This window comes from Amyelois transitella, chromosome 3 (genome assembly GCF_032362555.1).
Source record: "Amyelois transitella isolate CPQ chromosome 3, ilAmyTran1.1, whole genome shotgun sequence".
NCBI lineage: Eukaryota > Metazoa > Arthropoda > Insecta > Lepidoptera > Pyralidae > Amyelois > Amyelois transitella.
In genome coordinates this window covers 12,175,806-12,199,298 of record NC_083506.1, presented here as the reverse complement: position 1 = coordinate 12,199,298, position 23,493 = coordinate 12,175,806, and the positions used below count along the sequence as shown (strand labels likewise).

Sequence of the window (23,493 nt, the reverse complement as noted above, 5' to 3'; positions counted from 1 at the left end):
TTTCTTTTGGTCAGTCTTATAAAGTAGGTAATTCAGAAAAATAAAACAAAATTAATACAATTTCTTAAAATTTATTTTCTATGCAACATAAAAAAATATTTATCATAGTTACACAATAAATTACAGTTACTTAATGCAAACTAAATGTAAATTATTATAATTCGTGAACAAAACTTCTGCACGAGGTCACAGTTATCAAATTCGAGTCAGATTAATATCAAATGTTACAATTTGTCATGATTCCACTATTAATTTAAATTATTACGGTGTAAATGCAACACATATTTATTTCAACAAAATACCTCCAATCAAGAAAAGCTTTATAAGCAAATACAAATAACTTTACAGACTATGAAATTATTTCAGAACAAACATGTAAATCTCATTATATTTTTATAATTATTGGCCGAAAGCAAATTTAGTAACTAATTTTTAGTTTAAATTTAGAATCTGCGCACACGGGATGATTCTTGATACAACGTGTTAACAATCACCGTGTAAGTTACATTTCAAAAAACAAGCAAATTGCTTCAAAAACTGTAATAAAACATTATCTATGGCCAAACATTACAACTAACACCATCAATCAATAACGTGTAGGTACTTTGTCAAACACAAAACTTCAAGCAATATCGAAACGTTGCATAAACTAGCACTTTACCAATTAACACCAGATTAATAAAAACTAGAATCAAGATTTAGAGACGTCAGAATCAAAGATCATTAAAACCTTTTTTGACATAAATTGCGCGAATATTTTTTTTAATAAGTATTAAAAACAAAATGAAAATAACATGTATAGGCTACCTATACATGTTATAAGAAACTTCAATCTGAAACAGAAATACGACTTTAAGATATGGCGTCCATAAACTGATGATGAGTCAGAGAGCCGAAATCTCTATTTCTTGAGTCTAGTTCACAAAATACACGATTTACAACAGCTACCTGTCTTACGGAATACACTAGATATTGTAACAATACATCGGCTACGGTTAAAAATCAATTTCGTTACAGATATTGTGATAAGTCTTTGAATCGTTCACTCGTCGTTAACAGATTATATATAATTACAGATTATGTTTAACTATAGGATGATAAGGGATAGTATGTCTGAATTGTCTTTACTTTCATGAGCTTTGTTCGTTTTATGTGAACATTGTGACATGACACTTTAAATGCAAACATTGTGCTTGTGAATGCGAAAGATGATCGGATTTACTGTATAAGAGATTCTACTATAGTGTTAGTATCAGAAATAAGTACAGGCTACATGAACACATCTATTCTGATTCGAGGAAGGCAGTGACTGGCACTGGACGAGCGACAACAGACTAACGCCATCTGTTATCCAGAAACGCGAACACCGGAGACGTATCATGAGTTTTCATTTACCATCAGGGCGGTATAAGAAGCGACATAAAGTCGCGAATCGTACAAGGCTCTTCTACTATCAATTATTATTAATAATATATTAAATTCTTACTAGACAATAGACATGATAAAGACTCCTTAACAAATAACTTAAGGGGGTTACTATAACAGTGCTTTAAATATAAATATAATGCAATATATAAGGTACCAATGGTTACAGTGTAAGCTCTAAATCAGATCGACCAAGTGCGTTAAATAAAAAATAAATAAGATCAGATCCGATGTGTACAAATATATTTAAATAATACGACAATAAATATAAGTATACGGCAGCCGTTAGTTTCAAAAACTTCTTTTAGATTCGACTGACGCGTACGAGGGGAAACGCGGATAAATAAAAGATATAATTAAAAAAACTCAGCTTGGTTAGACCGTGTGGAATGTATTATTAGGACCCGACACCTTTCAGGCGAAGAAAGAATATACACGAATAAATAAAATTAAGGTAACACTGTCGGAATAGAGAAGTGGAGTTCGCCGCGGCCTCCACGCTTGCCAGGGTGCGGTAAAGTTACAAATAAAGCAAATGATACAATATTAATTAATATATAAACGCAAGAAGCGAACGCATTAGCCGACTAACATTAGATAACACGAGACCCTAGCCTTAAATCTAAATACGAGATACAATCGAAATATTCTTCGTCGCGCGGGCTGAAGACGAACGTCGTTAGTCAAATACGTTAGTAGGGTCACATTTTATACAAAACCTTAATAATGTTAAAGTATACTGAGCAGTCGTCTTCACCCCGCCATTGAAATAATGAGAAACATCAACATGTAGGTCAGCGGTGCGAACAAACTTCATAATGTTCAAAAGTCGAATACAAAAAAGCCTTATACTACACAAGGATATAACTGATGCGTTTTCAAAATACCTCGAGATTCTGTTTCGGTTGAGAAAGATTAATAAAAGTTTGAGATTCAAAATGGGATCAATTGATCTACTACAACAGTGGGATTCTTTTTATAATTTATTCTCTAGAGATTGCTATTAATATCATTAAAATTTTATACCAGTCGGAGAGATTAGACTACTGGCAGTACCGGATTACAACACTACAATTTCTTAACATTAAGAAATTTTGAAAAAAGAAGTAAAATTTTTCACTTATTGACGCAATTTAGTATCAGTTTGAAATTGGAACATAATGTTGTACTGGCGCCAGCAGCCTACGTTTAGAGGTGGGAACCAACAGTTCGCGAGTGCAACACTAGTATCGTACGATCACAACACCGAACAACAACACGCCTCGATCCTCCGCTAAGCACCAACATGCGCCGGTGGCCACACTGCGCAGTACAAAAATATTCACTCTTACAAAATATACCTTAATTATGCTCGTACATTCGAAACTTTTGATATAATCACATCATTAAATTAGTTATGTACTTAAGTTTTAACCATCAATGATATAAGGAAATACAACAAAAATATATTTGTTTCATTTTGATTACAATGCATTTACAAAAGATACATACATATTGCACGAGAGTACCATTGTTTTCGATCATATGCGGCTGTTTTTTTATTGTGATTAAAGTTAGAAAATGTGCAATATCAAAAGTATATTTAGTCATCTATTCAATTTGAAGAAAATATTGAAAAAATATCTAAACAACGACCACGACCCGATAAAGTTGGTTCTTTGCCTAAATTTACATTCCCGTATACAGCTAATAATAATTGAAAGATATATTGACATTTTACAATGCTACGAAGCTGCCTTACAAAATAATCTTCATGGTCCATATGAATTTTGTAATTTTCATAATCAGTAGATATGCATATACAATAGCGATAGAAGCATCAGCTTAGACACAAACATAGCGCATCACCTGAGACATAAAGACCAGATGAAAATATAATTATGAGATGTCAAAATTCTGATCTCTATTCTACAAAAGCGTGCGCGCAGTTTGTGGCTCGCTAATTCAAAGCAATTTGACCACCGGCGTCCAGAGCTAATATTCTTATTCCATTACCTATTTTCTGTGACAAAAATAGTTTTTTTTCTTTTCTTATATTCACCAGCTATCGTATCCTTAATTTACAAGTAATTGATATCGAGCCAAAACATCGCCTACGTACGTACGTTCTAGATTAGCGGGGGTGGCTGTAGGTTTCTGATAGATTTTGTTGTGATATCACTGACCTGAAGTTACCACAAACAACTTCACGTCATTTAAATCACGATTCATTCCTTCCGCCTCAACTAAAATAAGCGAATTTATCGCTTATTTTAGTTGAGCGATAAGTTCGCTTATTTTAGTTGAGGCGGAAGGAAACTGAATTTGTCATTTTATAAATTATTAGCTGCAATAACATGCCATACAAGCGACAACTTTATTTTACTTATACTGCGTCAATATAGTGTATACAGACAGGTATATTGTAACAATCTATCAGAAACCGACCGGCCGTATTCAGTGTCAAGTTACTATTTGGGACTATTTTAATCATTACATAAAATCAGTCTCATAAAGAAAAAGAAATAGAACATTTTAACGCAAATGTGAATAACGATCACTGTCAAAGAGAAAAATATGTCATATTGAATTAATTTGAATTTGTGACAATTATTAAACCCTAATTATACAAGTCTACCGACACAATAAGGGCCAAAATAACCATACTGTAGGCTCAGATTTCAGCTTAACCTAACTTTGGCCCTATCCTAAAAATTTTAACTAAATATCAAAATATGATGCACTGCCTATACACGTGTTTACCAGACCAGCGTTGCAGTGATTTTTTTTAAAGATGGCAGTATTTTGTTAACGTAGATTTTGCGACTGTCGTCTCTTTAAACATTTCTTTGCGTAAATAAACTGCAAAACTTGTGAACTATGATATTAGTAGAACACCAAAGCACTGTGAATACTTATGTCTTATTTTTCTATATTTTCGACATAAAGCCGTGTCTACCTTTACACAATGCTTAAATAGATGTTATTGGCGGAGAAAGTTATAGTTCATAAATCGTTGAACATTCAAAAATAAATAAGAAGATACAAAATTCATTCGATTCTTACAACAGAAACGCGTTCTCACATCGTAATTTTACGATATTTTCATCAGATCAATCAAATATACTAAGTTTCTGAACGCACAGTAACTATAATGTTTGATTGATCAGTTTTTTATTTTCACTGAAAAGAGTAAGAGTTTTAAATTAATTGCATTGTTCCTCCAACAAGGTGACGGTGAAGTAAAATAGCAAACTTGCTTCAAGATGGACGACTAGCCGCTCGTTCCCCCCTCCCCCCCTACACGTAGGTGGGCGGCGCGGGCTGCGCGGGCGCGGCGGGGGCCGCGGGCGCGGGGGGCGGGGGCAGCACCCGCGCGCCCGGCACGTACTGGCCGATGAACGAACCGTCTTCGGTGAACCGACCTGTTTACGAAAATCCTTTTATTAAAAACCTGTAGAGAAGGGTCAAATTTTTTTTCATAAATTCACCCAAATGGCAAGTACAGGATTCAGATGATGAGATGACAAAAGAAAAAGCTCTGAAGAAGTCAATAATTAATCAAACGATACAAGAGGAGCTCTATAAACAATTTGGAAGAAAAATTTTCTTCCAAATTAAGTGATTTCGTAACAATCGCATAAACAATAAGTAAAATTTAAGTTTAGAAAGCATAGTAAATTATTACCAAGTATGCATTCAAACAATGAAGCAATTAAAATTTAAGTATGTAAAGAAAAATATAAAAAAAAAAATATATAAGGATTAAAAAAACATACCTCAAACTAAAAATAACAAAACGCTGCTCGTGCACAGGCATAACATGGGTAAAAAGGACGGATTAGGGATTACAATAACGCCATTTTATAAATGCAATCAAAAACTAACATAACAATGCAAAGCGCAATATAAATGTTGCAACATAATTAAAAAAATCACACAAATTCACTCAATAAGTATAAAATTTTTACAACCTAAACTTAAATCAATGTGTACTTAACACCTAAATCTATAAGTAGAAGAGAGAAAAAATGGACATGTGAAACAGCCTTTACTGGAACTATTTTTAAAATAGTGCAATAAAGACGTTGAACGCCCGTTTTGACGTCAAAACACTGGCAGTAGATAATTAAAAAAAAAGGATAAATTTTGGCGGGCTTTTTCACTTACAAGGCGGGCCAATCAGAACGCAGATCAGAAGAAGGTCTGCGGCGATTGGGTAATTCAGTACCAGACTGTTATTTTTTAAGTGTGATGCAATGGCACTACGTTTTCTATCAACTCTAGAATACGCGTCAAGTAAATCACTAGTGATCACCCTGGCGTTTAAATTAAAAATAATTCGAATTTCAAAAAATCTGGGAACGCCTATAAAGTTTACTTTTTAATTACCTAACGCGCGAACGTAGCTAGGGTGCAAGTGCAAAGGGAATTAGCTGCATACAGCCAAAGGAGGATTAGGGATATGGTTTTTAGGAATTAAACGAGTGTGGCGAAGGCCTGCGAAGCGGAGTCCGTTTGTCCGGAGGCCGGGGGGCGTCGCTTGCGGCCGTACTGCCCGATGAAGGAGCCGTCCTCGTTCATACCCGCTGCAAGGAACCATGCATTCATACCAATACACACACACACACACAAAAAGCACATGCATTTTGTTATACACTAGTAAATTATAGTGAAATAATTTGTATTACGTAAAGCTTAAATAAAAATGAACAACATAATAAATGTAGCAAATAAATTTAAATCAATTATGCAAAATTAATGACGAATTATGAACAAATTGTAAAAATAACATAAAATTTCAAAAACATGCGTTACAATATAGCAAGTGTTAAAATTATTGCTTTAAAGATGTAATTACTAATTTTTAACGTCACAATAACCTATACCAATAACACACAATAACTTTCATGTACGCTGTTGACCTTCGTCCAGAGCATTTCAAAAGAAAGTTATTAAGATAGGTACGAGTAGAGTCGTTGTCAGAGACGTAGAAAAAAAGGCGAACGCAGTTTTACTGTTCGGCAAAATGAAGTAATATCAATAGTATGCCGGCCAATACACACGTATATACACGCCTCACGCACCCACTTTCACCAGGAGTGAGACAGTAATATCTTATTTTCTGTCACTCTCACATGTGTACAATGTTGCCAATACGATACTAAACTTATTTTTCAAGCTACACTTAATGATAGAATTGAGATTCAAATACTGACAGGTTGCTAGCCGATCGCCTAAAAGAGGAATCCCAAGTTTACAAGCCTATCCTTTAGTCGTCTTTTACGACACACATGGGAACGAGATATAAGTGCCGATTATACGAGCCAAATAATGGCTGGAGTGAGCTGCTAGAACGTTTGCTTTCTTGTTAGAGAGCGCATTCTTTCTTGACCCCCACTGTGACATTCGTCGTAGTTATATTCTACAGACTCCGAGCACAATTTAGTATTAGTTTGCGAAGAAACTAACCTGTTTCTCCTTCACCGTACTCCGCCATAGAGTCGGTGTCGCTCTCCGGGCCCGGTTTGGTGCCGCTGCTCATCGAATGCCTCGATTTGTTATCCAACCTGGCAGAAGAGTTCAAATATTAACATTATACGCGCAGAAGAACGTACTGGCAGAATTTTTCTTCGCTATAATATCTACGATTTTATCCTTTTAATAAGGAAAATAAAGTCGCTTGCCGCGTCTGACCCTATGCTTAGATCTTTAAAACACAACAGATATTGATCCTGAATCACTCTATCTATAAAAAAAATAGCTGTTGATCCCTGGTTTCAAAGTGTCCAGTCAGGGAGCCCTGGGTATTAAGGTTACTGTAACGGGAGGGGCCACTCATGTCGTACCTACTTGCCGCCATCTTGTGTTATCAAGGCGCCTCTCCCAGTCGGTTGGTTTTATTTATATATATGTGACAAATTACACAGATTGAGTAAGCCTCGAAGCAAGTTCGAAACTTGTGTTGCGATATATTAACTCAACGATACCATATTTCATAATAAATAATTATACAGGGTGACTTTTAATCCAACTGCATAAATTTAACTGTTAAGTGTACTCATCTAAAGGATATTTAAAAACGTTAAAAGAAAAATATCGGTCCATATTTCAGAAAGTACGAAAAAAAATAAAAGTATCAAAATCCACAATCCTAAATACGTAATATCACCCCGGCCGGCGGAAAAGCGACGCGTAAGATTCAGAGGTCAACGACACAATTCATTCAGCTGAGCGATCTCGACAACTCTGTTCTTTACTTGATCTTGATACTAGAAAAATAATTTATTTTTCAGACATTTATTTACATGTTTAGTTTTAATTTCTTTTTGTAGTATTGGTCTTTAATAAAGCGTGTGACGTAGTTTTTGAAGGGTTTTATAAATGTGAAAATGATGACGTTTAATTTAAATAAAAAATAGGCTGAAACGGCTCAGAAGCATGGGTATAGTCTATGTTTAAAAGGATGCAGTTGTTTTAAATGTCACCCTGTATAGATAAACATCCAAGTACCAGGCCAATCAGAAAAAGATCTGTTCTCATCATGCCCTGACCGGAACCCGGGACCTCCGGTGTCACAGACAAACGTACTACCGCTGCGCCACACAGGCCGTCAAAGAGGTTTTCCTCCGTGTACTCGTGGAAAGTGGAACACTAGCGCCACTCACGGGTGCGTGTACTCGTGGAAGCCGCCGTCGGCGTGGTCGCGGCGGCCGTGCTGCAGCTCGCGGTCGTGCACGTCGTACTTGCCGCCGCGGTTGCGCCGCGCCACGCACACCAGCACCAGCACCAGCAGCAGGAACGCCAGCGCCAGCATCACGCCGATGAACCAGCCGGCGGTCGCCATCTTGTCGTCGCGCATTATTACTGGACCGTCTGTGGTATTGAAACGTTCTGAATTAGCTTTCCATTTATGCTAATATTATAGAGCTGAACCGTTCGTTTGTTTGTTTGAACGCGCTAATCTCAGGGACTACAGGTTCGAATTGAAAAATCTTTTCGCGGATTTTTGCGTTTAATAGACCATTTATCGAGGAAGGCTTTCAACGCACGCTGCAACTATAAAAGCATAGAAATAATGGAAGATGTGAAAAAATCGGGGAAAATTGTTCATTCTTGAGGGCTTCAATGATGCCCAAAATAACTATTCTACGCGGATGAAGTCGCGGGCACAGCTAATATTGTATAAAAAGAAGTAATTGCACGATCGCGGCCGTCACTGGATCAACTTAACAATTGATGGTGCCGAGTGGAGTGCAAAAATTATCAATGTTAAGACAGAGAATTGTGAGCAAAACCACAAGAACGTCAGTGGGGATAGCCATTTTATCGTCCTGCATTATTACTGAACCATATGGAAAAAAAACATTCGGGTTATACAACACGAGCATTGAAAAGTAAAAGATTAAATGAAAGGAGTTGGGAGTGCTAAAAAAGAATATTTATAGGCACAGTCTATCGAATCTTTATATTTCTTTTTAAATAGTTCTACTCTATGCTGGGGAAAAGTAAACCAATCAAAATTAAAACAATAATCGTACTCACCAATCGTAGTATCAACAAGCCTCGTTTCACTGGTACTGAAGTACTCTCCGTCGTGAGCCGTCAGCTTCACCTCATACTCCTGGCCCGGCTCCAGCCCCGTCAACACGACATAATCATCGTCAGTCACCTCGTTCGTTCGCAACCATTTCGGGTGCCCCTTTAATTTGTACCACGCCACAAAGTGTGTTCCGGGGTGACCGTCCAAAGTTGGCAACCAACGCACTAAAATATGCGCCGTTCCCTCCTTAGCTGGCAGAGTTTGTGTCTCAAACAACGGCACATCAGGTTTCGCCGAAACTACACCCCTAGTAGTCTGCTCCACGTAATATTTATCCCCCTCGCCGGCTTTGGTTTTAGCGCGAATCTCAATCCTGTATTTGGTGTTGGGTTCGAGGCCCGCCAACTTTGCTCGGTCGAATTTTGGATCGATCTCCTTCTTCCTCTCGCGAATGGGGCCCAGTTCCGTGTCTTTGACCTTCTGGTAGTATATCTTGTAGCCGGTGAGGATGCCGTTCTCGTCCATTGGTTTCTCCCATTTCAGCAACATGGCGGACGCTCCAATTGGATAAGCTTCGAACGAGCGAACTGTTCCCGGTGGACCTTCTGGTGCTAAGAAGCTCAGTGTTTCGCTCGGTGGTCCATTGAAGACTCCGTTGTAGGCCAAGATTCTGGCATAATTCTTCTTGTAAGGCTTGAATTTTGAGACTAAAGCGCTGGTCGCGTCTGCTTTGACTAGAATCTCCTTCAGTTTGTCTTCTTCGCCGTCGATCCAGGTCTGAATCTTGTACCCTTTGAAGTGTCCCCTGACAGACTCCGGTGGTACTGGATTCCAGTTGAGCACAGCGGTGGATCCAGAGATCACTTGTACCAGGCTGAAGTTGGTGGGGGCTTCCAGTGGGATGTCTTCTCCTGACCAACCGTAAACTTCCACGGGAGCGACGTTGGCTGTGCCTTTGGAGTTGCCAGCTACCACCTGCAAAACATCGTTCATCATCAAACAAAGTTTATGATCATTGCTGTGGGTTGGACTTCCTCCTCTAAGGTTGAACAGCAGGCTAAATATAAAATGATAATATAAATTATAAATGGTATCTAAAGATCTTTTGTCAAATAAAACCTAGTATTTTTCTGCAACTGTGATTATATCACATTTGGATGATAGGCAGTTTGGAAGTGTTCATCATTACCTTGAATAAGTGTGGTCATTACCTTAATCCTGTAGGGCTGGAAGGTGGGCGTATTGGGCACTACTAGTTGCGTCTGCTGCCAGTCGGACACCTAGAACAAGTCAATTAGTAAGTCTTTATTACACATTAAAACTATACATCGATGTGAAATACAAATTTTAACAAAGAAAAATTAAATTGGAAGTCAAATTCCTAGATAACAAAATCAGAATGCGAAAATTACCTCAAATTACCTTTTCTGAATGCCATGTGGTTCCCGGCACTAATAGGAAAAGAATAGGACCACTTAATCTTTTCCCATGGATGTCGTAAAAAGCGACTAAGGGATAGGCTCATTAATTTGGGATTCTTTTTGTAGGCGATGGGCTAGCAACCTGTCACTATATGAATCTCAACTCTATAACTGAGCCAAACAGCTGAACGTGGCCTATGAAGGTGAAGTTAAAAAAAAAACTGTACCTTCTGACTCTGGTAATTCTCTCCGGTGATGTTCCGCCTGTACGACACCAGGTAGTAGAACCCGGGGCCGTTGTGCTCGATCTGAGGCATTTTCTGTGGAATACAATAATCATTTTAGCATGTGGAAATATTATATTAGTTTTGGTTTATTTATTTATTTAAATAGGTGGACTTAATGCTGCTAATAGCATTCTCTACAAGTCTGTAATTCATTCATATAATCACGTCTATATCCTTTGCGGGGTGGACAGAGCCAGCAGTCCTGAAAGACTGATAGGCCACGTTCAGATGTTAGGCTTAATGATAGAATTGAGATTCAAATAGTGACAGGTTTGTGACACATCGCCTAAAAGAAGAATCCCGAGTTCATATAAGCTTATCCCTTAGTCGCATTTTACGACAACCATGGGAATGAGATGGAGTGGTCCTATTCTTTTTATATCGGTGCCGGATACCACACGGCACACATTATATAAATAATAGGAATCAAAATATATTAAGACGTTAAGTGTTTATTTATGGCATTTAATTTTTAACTTACTTACTAATTTTATTCAACCAGATAAATAATCCGGTGTCAATTAACAAGTAAGTAACAGAAATCTGAATCTCAATCCTATCATTAAGCCAAATAGCTGAACGTGGCCATTCAGTCATTTCAAGACTATTGGCTCTGTCTACCCCGCAAGGGATATAGACGTGACCATATGTATGTATGTAAGAAACAGAAATACACGAATGTCTTTTATCTACCCCTCCGGGAAAGTGGCGTGATTATTTTTATTTTTATATGTACATGACATAACAGTGTATTATTACAAACTAGCGACCCGCCCCGGCTTCGCACGGGTGCAAAATTATAAATGTTATTATACATAAAAACCTTCCTCTTGAATCACTCTACCTGTTACAAAAAACCGCATCAAAATCCGTTGCGTTATTTTAATGATTTAAGCATACAGACAAACAGACTAAAATAGCGACTTTGTTTTATATGTTGACGGCCTCTGTGGCGCAACGGTAGTACGCTTGTCTGTGACACCAGAGGTCCCGGGTTCGAATCCCGGCCAGGGCATGATGAGAACAGAACTTTTTCTGATTGGCCTGGGTCTTGGATGTTTATCTATATAAGTATAGAGGCCGCCCGCGACTTCGTCCGCATGGAAACCCTATCAATCCCGCGGGAACTCTGGGATAAAAAGTAGCCTATGTGTTATTCTGGGTCTTCAGCTACCTACATACCAAATTTCATGGTAATCGGTTCAGTAGTTTTTGCGTGAAAGAGTAACAAACATCCATACATCCATACAAACTTTCGCCTTTATAATAGTAGTAGGATATTATAAAATATAGTATCGTAGAGTTAGTATCTCGTAACACAAGTTTCAAACTTAATTCGAGGCTAACACAATCTGTGTAATTTGTACTGTATATATTTATTTAAAAAAAAAAAAAAAAAAAAAAAAACATTTCTTTATTTGTAGTGATACTGACCGACCAAGAGATGACCATGTTGGTAGGATTGCTTCCCTTCCCCTCCACGTTGTCGGGGTTCTTGTACGGCACGTCCGGTTGCGTGGTGCACACCTGAGAGTGACCAGACGGTGGTGAAGGACCTATCTTGTTCCACGCGATGACTCTGTAAGTTATACAAATCTTGGTTGGTAACCGCATAACTCAAGAACGCCTGGACCAATTTGGCCAATTCTTTTTTTTTTAATATTCGTCGAAGCTCAAGGATGGTTTTTACGGTGAAAAAATACCAAATAATTGCCTGAAAAACCTTCAAAACAGTCCTTTTCTTTATCACATACAAATGTTTTCTAACTAATACGTACAGTCAATTTGAGCTTTATTGCTAATGTATAAAGTTCACTGTTGTCTAAGCAATGTAGGTCTAATAGATGGGAACAAAAAACTGTCATATTACAAATCTTTTTGACAGAACGAAGTCTGTCGGGTCCGCTAGTTATATATAAAATTCTCGTGCCACAATGTTCTTTGCCGTACTCCTCCGAAACGGCTTGACCGATTCTCATTAAATTTTGTGAGCGTATTGAGTAGGTTTGAGAATCGGCCAACATCTATTTTTCATTATACTAAGTGATAAGGGTTTTCCACTCTTAACAAATTTTTTTGTAACTGGAAAATACTTAAAAAATATTTATATGGCAAAACAATGTTTGCCGGGACAGCTAGTATTATTTATAGAATATATTTATACATTCAGTCAAAAAAGTATCGGGAATGGATTATTTATTTATGGTCCCAAATTCAAATTTTTGTTTTTCTTGTTGTTGTTAGATTGGCACAACTGTTTTCCATTTTGGCGCGGAGTTTGAGTTGCATCTGTTGTTTACATTAAATACAGTGCTATTTTTAGTTATATCATATCTAGTGTGTATTGCTAATTTCATAATGGATAAAAACATCGAACAAAGGGTTTGTCTTAAATTTTGCATTGCCAATGGAATATCGTGTTCGGAGTCACTGAAAATGTTACAGAAGGCTTACGGTGAATCGACTTTATCAAAAACTCGTGCTTATGAGTGGTACAAAGCGTTCAAAAGCGGTCGAGATGTGATGGAAGATTTGCCTCGCTCTGGTAGGCCATCAACGTCTGCAACTGAAGTTAACATCGCAAAAGTGAAGGAAATAGTGACTGAAAATCCTCATTCAACTTTGAGAGAGATAGCCACCGAACTTTCTGTATCTCACGAGTCGATCCGTACCATTTTAACTAATAATTTGGGTATGAAACATGTTGCCGCTCGTCTAGTCCCAAAAGACCTGAATTTTTTTCAAAAACTCAATCGCATGAGAGTCGCTGAGGACATGCTAGAACGAGTCAATTCCGACCCAACATTCATGAAACGCATTGTTACTGGTGACGAGACGTGGGTTTACGAGTTTGACATGCAAACTAGTCAACAAGCTTCGGAGTGGCGCCTTCCAACTGAACCGAAACCGAAAAAACCACGCCAAAGTCGTTCAAAAGTCAAAGTCATGTTGACTGTTTTCTTTGACTATCGCGGTGTTGTGCACTCGGAATTCGTGCCGGAAGGTCAAACGGTAAATAAGGAATATTATTTGAGTGTTATGCGGCGTTTAAGAGAGCAAATCCGACGAAAAAGGCCAGATTTGTGGAAAGAAAATTCTTGGATTTTGCACCATGATAATGCACCTTCGCACAAGGCCATCATTGTGAACGAATTTTTAACCAAACACTTAACAAATACCATCGAGCAACCACCATATTCACCAGATATGGCTCCAGCCGACTTTTTTCTTTTTCCTAAACTCAAATTACCACTTCGTGGCACCCGTTTTCAATCGGTAGAAGACATAAAAGAGAATTCGCGGCGAGAACTGACCTCAATTCCGGAAACAGCGTTTAAAAAATGTTTTGATGATTGGATTATTCGTTGGCGTAAGTGTATCGTTTCTAAAGGAGCATATTTTGAAGGTGATAAAATAAATTTGGATGAATAACAAACAGTTTGTGTATTATTGATCTTTTCCTGCTACTTTCTTGACAGAGTAGTATATCCGTATAACGTTCAAGATCAGGCTAATCAGGTTTTTTTTTAATGTGCCTTAGTTTCTGACGCGGGACCTTTAAGTTGTTACTGCACACTACCGCTATGCCTCTAAGGAAATTTTATTTGTTTGTGTATAGGCCAAATGTTGAGAGAGAAAGCCCAAATAAATACTGATTTCACAACTAAATGTGTGTTCGAGCAAGATCCATTACAATAGAATAGATTTTAATTTAAATGAGAGCGTTAAGGAGTATGTTGGGTGTGAAATTGAGTGACCGGATAAGGAACAGCGTGATAAGGGAATGTTGTGATGTGAAAGAAGATGTAGTTACAGGAATAGAAAAGGGTATGTTAAGATGGTTCGGTCATGTGGAGAGGATGAATGAAAGCAGGTTGACTAAGCAGATATACAAAGAGAGTGTGGAGGGAAAGGTCGGAGTGGGAAGACCTAGACGTACGTATCTTGATCAAATTAAAGACGTCCTGGTAAAGGGTCAGGTCAAAAGTACCCGAAACCGCCGAGCTTGTATGAAGAGAGTTATGAATGTGGATGAAGCGAAGGAAGTATGCAGAGATCGTGGCAAGTGGAAAGAGGTAGTCTCTGCCTACCCCACCGGGAAAGAGGTGTCATTTTATGTATGTATGTATGTATATCTACTACAGCTTCCAAAGCGCATATCTAGTCTTATCTTGAGGGCAAGCGGAACTATTTTCGCACCTGACAAAGAAACACTCGAAGGTTGAGATCAAAATACCTGAATGTATAATTAGCCCAGGGGCTAAGCGGAATGGCCCAGGAGATCTCAGCGGTGGGGACAGAGTCCGACACCGTGTCCCACGTGTCCGGCGTGAACGACGTGTTGTACTGGATCGAGTAACGCAATATGCGGGCGCGGTTGTCGCCTTTCGGAGACCAGGTTAGAGTGGCCGTCCTCTCGCCGCACTGGATGCTCTCGAGTTTCGGCGCGTTTGGTTTGTCTGGAATAGAGAACATACATACATATATACAGTCACGTCTATATCCCTTGTGGGGTAGGCAGAGACAGCAGTCTTCAAAAGACTTATAGGCCACGCAAAACTTTTTGGATTGATAATAGAATTGAGATTCAAATAGTGACAGGTTGCTACCCTATCTGAGAAATGTCTTAAAATGAAAATATTTTATTTGGAAACAAGTACAATTTAAATTACATAGGATAACGATGACATCTGCATAATTTATGAATATGTGTCGCAGATGTCAACGCCCACCTCCAGAAAACATTCAAAATATTGACTTGCAGGACTATAATAGGTAAACTCATTTAACGCTGCTAGTGTGTAGTGTAGTATATAATAATAATAATAAAACTCACTTCTTTAATCCCCTCGATTTACCTTTAAAATCTTATACAAACAGTAATTTATACCATAAGGATTTATGTGATCCAAAATGAATCTGGTAGAGACCATTTTGGGTTATCCTTGATCTTGGTCGACGGCAAAAGTGAGGTGGACGTCAATCAAACAGATAATCTGCTGGACTAGATGATATAATCCATCTAAAGGGCTTAAAAATGAGAAAAATTATCACAAACCTACATACATATGGTCACGTCTATATCCCTTGTGGGGTAGACAGAGAAAACAGTCTTGAAAAGTCTGATAGACAGGTTGCTAGCCCATCCGCCTAAAAGAAGAATTCAGTTGTATCCGATATCAACAGTGAGAAATCATTCATTGTGAACCGTGGTTGACAGTCAAGTCTATGGGTTTGCCGTTGATAAGGCTCACTGGCTACTCGCTCAACCAAATGATGAAATGTCTACATTCATCCTTATACCTGATTCAGAAGACAGAGCCAACAGTCACAACGCTCGAAGGCCATCTTAAGCTGGTCAAGCAATTTTAAACCTTTATAAACACAAACCTTGTACAATAAGCGACGGCTGAGCCAGAGCCAACAGTCACAAGACTCAAGGTCAGGTTAAACTGGTCAGGCAATTTTCAACCTTAAAGAAGTAATAAACACAAACCTTGCACAATAAGCGACGCCTGAGCGCTGGCTTCGTCAATCTCCGTCCTCGCTATACAAGTATAATCTCCCGAGTCCAATTCGCTCGTGTCCGATATCAGCAGTGAGAAGTCATTCGTCATTCTGAACCGCGGCTGACTGTCGAAGTCTATGGGTTGGTCGTTGGTCAGGCTCACTAGCTACTAGGTCAACCAAATGATGAAATGTCTACTTACACTAGTTAGAAAATTAGATTGTATATGCATACGTCCTTATACCTGATTCAGTAGACAGAGCCAACAGTCACAACACTCGAAGGCTATCTTAAGCTGGTCACGCAATTTCAAACCTTTAAAAAAAATATAAACACAAACCTTGTACAATAAGCGACGCCTGAGCGCTAGCTTCGTCAATCTCCGTCCTCGCTATACAAGTATAATCGCCCGAGTCCAATTCGCTCGTGTCCGATATCAGCAGTGAGAAGTCATTCGTCATCCTGAACCGCGGCTGACTGTCGAAGTCTATGGGTTGGTCGTTGGTCAGGCTCACTAGCTACTAGGTCAACCAAATGATGAAATGTCTACTTACACTAGTTAGAAAATTAGATTGTATATGCATACGTCCTTATACCTGATTCAGTAGACAGAGCCAACAGTCACAACACTCGAAGGCTATCTTAAGCTGGTCACGCAATTTCAAACCTTTAAAAAAATATAAACACAAACCTTGTACAATAAGCGACGCCTGAGCGCTGGCCTCGTCAATCTCCGTCCTCGCTATACAAGTATAATCGCCCGAGTCCAATTCGCTCGTGTCCGATATCAGCAGTGAGAAGTCATTCGTCATCCTGAACCGCGGCTGACTGTCGAAGTCTATGGGCTGGCCGTTGGTCAGGCTCACTAGCTACTAGCTCAACCAAATGATCAAGTTCTACTTAGACTAGTTAAATTAGATTATGTACATACGTCCTTATACCTGATTCAGTAGACAGACTAATAGTCACAAGACTCAAGGTCAGGTTAAACTGGTCAGTCAATTTTAAACCTTAAAGAAGTTTCAAACACAAACCTTGTACAATAAGCGACGCCTGAGCCAGAGCCAATAGTCACAAGACTCCAGGTCAGGTTACGCTGGTCAGTCAATTTCCAACCTTAAGTTATAAACACAAACCTTGTACAATAAGCGACGCCTGAGCGCTGGCCTCGTCAATCTCCGTCCTCGCTATACACGTATAATCGCCCGAGTCCAATTCGCTCGTGTCCGATATCAGCAGTGAGAAGTCATTCGTCATCCTGAACCGCGGCTGACTGTCGAAGTCTATGGGTTGGCCGTTGATCAACCAGATGATCTCCAGTTTGAGTGAATCGTCTGAGTGCGCGTTGCAACGGAACGTGGCCGGGGAGCCCGCTGCGACCACGTACTCTTCGGGCTTGTCCGTGATCACTGTGCGTTCTGGAGAGAAGATATAATTTAAAAAATTAAATGAAAAAAGAAAAAAAAAATATTTTAAAAATAAGTAGTGCACTTGTACTGATTTTTTCTTTAGTTTCAGTTCTATTCTTATTTTTTTCCTTGATATAATCACGATAGAATCTATTCAAGGGCTTCATAAAAGCGTTTATTTATTTAAAACTTTATTGCACAAAAATAAAATGAACAATGGGCGGACTTAATGCCGTTTGACATTCTCTACCAGGCTATCAGCTGCCCGAACAGGAAAACTAAGATGATGGTGCGATAAAGTTCATAGGCATACAACAAAATACATACAAAATACATTATAAATACAAAATACATATACATACATAAAATGTCAAATTAGCTTCCATAGATACATATACATACATACATAAAAATCACGCCTCTTTCCCGGAGGTGTAGGCAGAGACTACCTCTTTCCACTTGCCACGATCTCTGCATACTTCCTTCGCTTCGGTTTCGGGTACTTTTGACCTGACCCTTTACCAGGACGTCCTTAATTTGATCAAGATACATTCGTCTAGGTCTTCCCACTCCGACCTTTCCCTCCACACTCTCCTTGTATATCTGCTTTGTCAACCTGCTTTCATTCATCCTCTCCACATGACCGAACCATCTTAACATACGCTCTATATTCCTTAGATATGACACCTTATTTTGACATATTCAGTAAAACAATACTCACTCTTCACGTCCAAAGATCCAAACGCCGTTTTCTCACCCAACTTGTTCTTTGCGTAGCACTGGTACACGCCGATGTCAGTGAACGACACTTCGGGTATCACCAGATCTCCTTCTGGAGTTATATTGTACCTGTCAATAATTCATTGCATTGCATCATCAAAAGGGCCAATTTATTTCTTAAACAAAAGTTTAATTCAAATTTTTTATTAATTATTACTTAATATCACTTAATAATTGTCAAAACGTATGGTATAACAACATTGGTTGACGTCAAATAAAAAGACTATGGTTATTTCTTGGCAAATAGTAGTTGCTTATATTCCTGCACATATACACATAAAATCACGTTTATATCCCTTGCGGGGTAAGTAGTAGGGTAGTCTTTAAAAGGTCTTGTTTAGCTGTATCCTTGTTTTGTTCCTGCACATATTGTTAAAACAGTTGACTTTCAACACGTGAAAATAGTTCATTGTCATATTAAACAATGTACCTACCGAACGACTGCTATTTAAGGATTTCATTCATCGTACAAGGTGGAGAACCAAATCAGGGACATCCTCAAAGTCAGGTCAAGAGTACCCTAAACCGCCGAGCTTACATCAAGCGACTTATTATATTTTAATGAAGCGAAAACGGAATGCAGGGCTCGTGTCATGTGCTGAGACGTCGTCTCTGCCTACTCCTCCGGGATTTTATGTTTAGTCTCAAGGTTCGAAGGGAATGCCGTGTGATTCCCGGCACCAGTACAAAAAAGAATAGGACCACTCCATCTCTTTAATATGGATATCGTAAAAGGCGACTTAGGGATAGGCTTACAAACTTGAGATGCTTTTTTTAGGCGATGGCCTAGCAACCTGTCACTATTTCATTCTCAATTCTATCATTAAGCCGAATAGCTGAACGTGGCCTGTCAGTCTCTTTTCAAGACTGTTGGCTCTGTCTACTGGGATATAGACGTGTATATATGTATGTATGTTCAAAGGGAAATGGAACTAGACCACTCACTTTCCCCCAGTAAGGTCCACGTTGTCCTTCATCCACCTGACGATGGGCCTCGGGGCGCCGAACACGCGGCACCGCAGCACCGCTTCGGAGCCGTCCACTTTGGTTATGTTGGCCGGGCCCTCTTTGATCTCCGGCTCGATGGCTGCAATATAAACATGTGTATGTTATAACAAAAATTGTTCCTGGTCAGTCTTGTCGCTTTTCGTAAAAGGCGACAAGGGATAGGCTTGTAGCGGGAGCGATGATTCGGCTCGACAGCCACCAAAGGGAAGATCTTCCGCTAGGCTAGGTGTTTAGCCTGGGGAACCACGGCTCCGACGATGTTGTGTCGGAGGTTGTATATATGCTCCGATCCGTGAAAACTGCTTGCGCGTTTTAGGTTTTTCTCTGTTTTTGAATGATAGCGTCGCGTGATTTTATTTTTGTGACTTGTGGCGTATAGATTTCGTCACAGGCTTATAAACTTGGGATTCTTTTTTTTAGGCGATGGGCTAGCAACCTGTCACTATTTAAATCTCAATTCTATCATTGAGCCCAACGTTATTTGCTGAACGTGGCCTAACAGTCTTAAATGACTGGCGGCTCTGTCTACCCCGCAAGGGATTAAGACGTTTGAATGAATTGCCACTTAAAGCTTTAGTATTGTGTGCATGTGTGTATAGATAGACTTATATACACGCGTCTCTGTTCACTGACACATTCAATTTAGGGATAGGCAAGAATGAATAGGAATTATTTGTTATACTCGTACAAGGTACTTGTTAGAAGAGATTGCACAATGTCATAAGGTCAGCCTTTTGTGCATCATCTCAGCATAAATATAAGGTAAGAAGATATTATGTTGCAATTTTTATCTGCAATAAAAACATTCATTTATTCATTCATGATTTTAGCTTGCGTGTACCACTTTGAACCTCAATTTACCATATTGAGGTCAAACGCACTCAAATTTGATCGTAATTTTAAATGAGTTGGTTTTAATTGCTTTTATTTGCAATACTGTAAGCCTATGTAAATATCTAATTTATTAGCTTATTGGCAGAAGACTTCCTAGGTGAAACAAATAACAAAATCAAGAAGGTAACCTTTTCCAGTGACTCTTACAATAAGAAGTAAGTAGTGTTTACTATTCTTGTCTTAATTATAATGTAGCAGGTTTCAAAACAGAAAATAATCTTAAGGCTCTCTCTCTTTAATCATCCTTCTTTTAGCATCGCTGGAAATGGGTAAGGAAATCTCATAAGATTTTGTTACAATGTTGACACGGGCGCTCGCAAGTCAGTGCCAGCTTCCAAAGCCACTCGGGCGAACAAAATATTTGCCAAGCCGAGATATAAAGGGGATCCACCCCGGGATGACAGGCATTTACTGAGCCAACGAGGAGCCAATATGGGGGGTGAATCAATATAGAACTGTATTGGTCATTCACCCTCTATTAAAATCGGCACTTTTTGGGTTGTGCATTAAATATTTAGTCTGATGCGAATTAAGAACACCAAAAACACCACTCATGCCGAATAAATTATTCATTTTTGAGCGTGTTACAAAAACTGTCCTATCAAAGCATTCATCGGGATATCTGCGGGTTTTTATTCACATAACCAGCAAAACACTTTTTTTTATATATATTTTCTTATCACATTACGCAAATAAAGTACCTTTAACAAACTATTCTATAGCTTAAGCGGAGATTTTTAATCTGTTTAAATTTCTTGACATTCCTTATCCAATTACATATATGAGTTCAACTTCAAAATGGAATTTGAGGAAATGCATATCAGAAAATTTTAAACCTTCAGGCACTTTTTACTGTATTGTTTAAAACACCGTCAAATCTAATAGAACCTGTTAACTGTGGACAGAAATAGGGGCAACAAATTAGGGGCGAACCAACGAGACGCAAGTAACAATATCCTGGCCTTTCGTGTAGATTGGCGTGTGGGCGTGTGAAGTGACAAGGCGGGTTCAATCTACAGTAGGATGTCTCCAATAGACTCCTAGACCACGGACAAACGTGTAAGATTTATTGCGCTTTTGTATTTCTATACTAATATTTTGTCTTGTCTTGTTCGCTTTCACAGCTTATTCAGTGGACCATTTTTGTATCGTCTAAATAAACATCAAATACAAGCGGCTACTTTTTTCTGGAAATTCCCACAAGGCCAAGCACCGAGCCACTGTTATTTAACTGCATTTAGTACGGACATTTGTTGACATATTTTTATCTTTTTTAGTTAGCTTGTTTTTATTTTTGTCACATATATCTCCAATATATGTATCTATCTCCTGGTTTTTGATTAAAGATCTATAAGAAAGAATAGAGTCGGAGGATACAATATGAAAATTGTGAGTTTTTATTTAATCGACCAATAATTTTTGGTAACCCTAACCTAGATTTCACAAACACAACTATCATTATATCAAACGTTAGCATAATTTGATCTAACACTGTGACTTGCCTAATTTTGTACCTAATTAAATCAAAGACGCTAACTCGATCAAAACCGACCACTTTTCCCCGAACGTACAAATTATGACAGGTTGCGTCATCGGAGTGAGATTGTTTTGAACTGGGAGCGTATTGCAACATCGTATTGGGTTACCCGTCGCCGGCGCTGCATAGGTGGCTGCGTTACATGTTAACGAGAGATTTGTACTAAGTTTTGACACTGCAAGATTTTAGAATAGACCATTAATACGTCGTTGTATTGTAGTGTTATTGTTAATAAGATATCCTTTCGTCACCCTTGATAGCCTCTCTGTGTGTTCCCAATTGCACCCTCTGCCTTTGCTTGTCTTGGAGACTGGGGTTATCTATATCACTATATACCTACACATTTTATGCAAACCATAAAAAAATACTTTAGAAATAGGACAAAATGACAAATTTTTTTGGTCATATCAAAAGCTTAATTTTAAAATAACATTTATGAAAATATGTAGCTGGAAATAAGCCTTGACCTAAATACGGTAATTTATTTGATATGTGACCGCAAAACTCGTAATAATTCATGACCGCATTGGATAGCTGGTGAAAATGCGTTCATGTCGCAATATATTTTTTTATTTCCCGCATAAGCACAAGAATCCTAAGCACTAGTTTTTCCTTTAGTACCGTTTGAGAAAATACAGAAAGATCGGATGCAAACTTCAGACAATATTTTGGCGGCGATAAATATTTTCCCCCTTTCTGAACAGATTATAGAATATCGATTAATGGGTAAGCAAACACAAATATCCATTATTAGATTATCCCAAACGATGAGTCAAGGGTTAATGAACTCCAAAATTCGGTAGCCCTAATGGCCGCGCCCGGGAGGGTCGAAATACGAATGAAATAGTACCCAGGTACGTTACATTGTGCTAACACGCGATGCTCGGCGGGCAGCTGTATTTATTTTGTCTGTGACAGAACTAAAAAAAAAAAATGGCGTCCCGACCGTTTTCATTTCGCGCAAATATCATGGTCGGTGACATTGTATAAAGGATGCCGTTTCGCTAGCCGGCTATTATAAAAATTGTCTGGTCACATTCATTGGCAAACTATAGCAGGGAAGTCGTTTATATGCAAGTAAAGTACACGGCTTCGACGTCACACGAGTACAAAATTGTTATTTTTTATAAAAAAAAATAATCAGATTTGTTTAGAATTGATATAAATTACTTATTACATTTTTGTAGAAATAATATCTAACGAAAAAATAATATAGACGTATAAAATCTCATTATTCTTTGAACTCAATTTTCAATCCAATCCCAAACTTAATCCAATCGTCAAAATAAATAAAGGCCGCCTGCATTCTATGAAAATATTATATTTCAATGAAAATATTCAGCAGTGCACATACAATAAAATGCATATGACACCAATTTGATAAAAATTACAGCATGTCGCATAGCGGCGTTGATTGATGGAGTGGTCCTGTTCTTTTTTATATTAGTGCCGGGAACCATACGGCACTAAATATTTTCCAAATATTATCCATAATTATCATTTGCGTGTGTATTTTGCGGTTGCGTCATCAGGGGTGCAGCTTCAGATACCCCACTACCTACCTAGTGTAAATGTCGCGAAGACTGTCATAAAACTATTGAATCACTTGTAGAATTGAATCACAAAAAAACATTTCTACTAATGATATTGATTTAATTTTCAGTGCATGTCATACGGCAATAATAAATGTAAGCGTGCTCT

General features: G+C 38.4%; 1 protein-coding gene across 1 annotated transcript in view; it reads right to left on the bottom strand.

Moving 5' to 3' along the window:
• Positions 1-58: 58 nt before the first annotated feature.
• Positions 59-23,493, bottom strand: part of LOC106132994 (neuroglian) — a 49,181-nt gene continuing 25,746 nt past the window's right edge. The window contains exons 7-18 of the mRNA XM_060947677.1: positions 19,299-19,440; positions 18,295-18,422; positions 17,301-17,582; positions 14,893-15,115; positions 12,090-12,234; positions 10,596-10,688; positions 10,159-10,227; positions 8,950-9,922; positions 8,073-8,280; positions 6,877-6,974; positions 5,936-5,993; positions 59-4,834 (exon numbers count right to left, since the gene is read on the bottom strand). Of these exons, the coding sequence (XP_060803660.1) occupies positions 4,705-4,834; positions 5,936-5,993; positions 6,877-6,974; positions 8,073-8,280; positions 8,950-9,922; positions 10,159-10,227; positions 10,596-10,688; positions 12,090-12,234; positions 14,893-15,115; positions 17,301-17,582; positions 18,295-18,422; positions 19,299-19,440 (2,549 nt within the window). The 3' untranslated portion in view covers positions 59-4,704. The remainder of the gene's footprint in view (positions 4,835-5,935; positions 5,994-6,876; positions 6,975-8,072; positions 8,281-8,949; positions 9,923-10,158; positions 10,228-10,595; positions 10,689-12,089; positions 12,235-14,892; positions 15,116-17,300; positions 17,583-18,294; positions 18,423-19,298; positions 19,441-23,493) is intronic.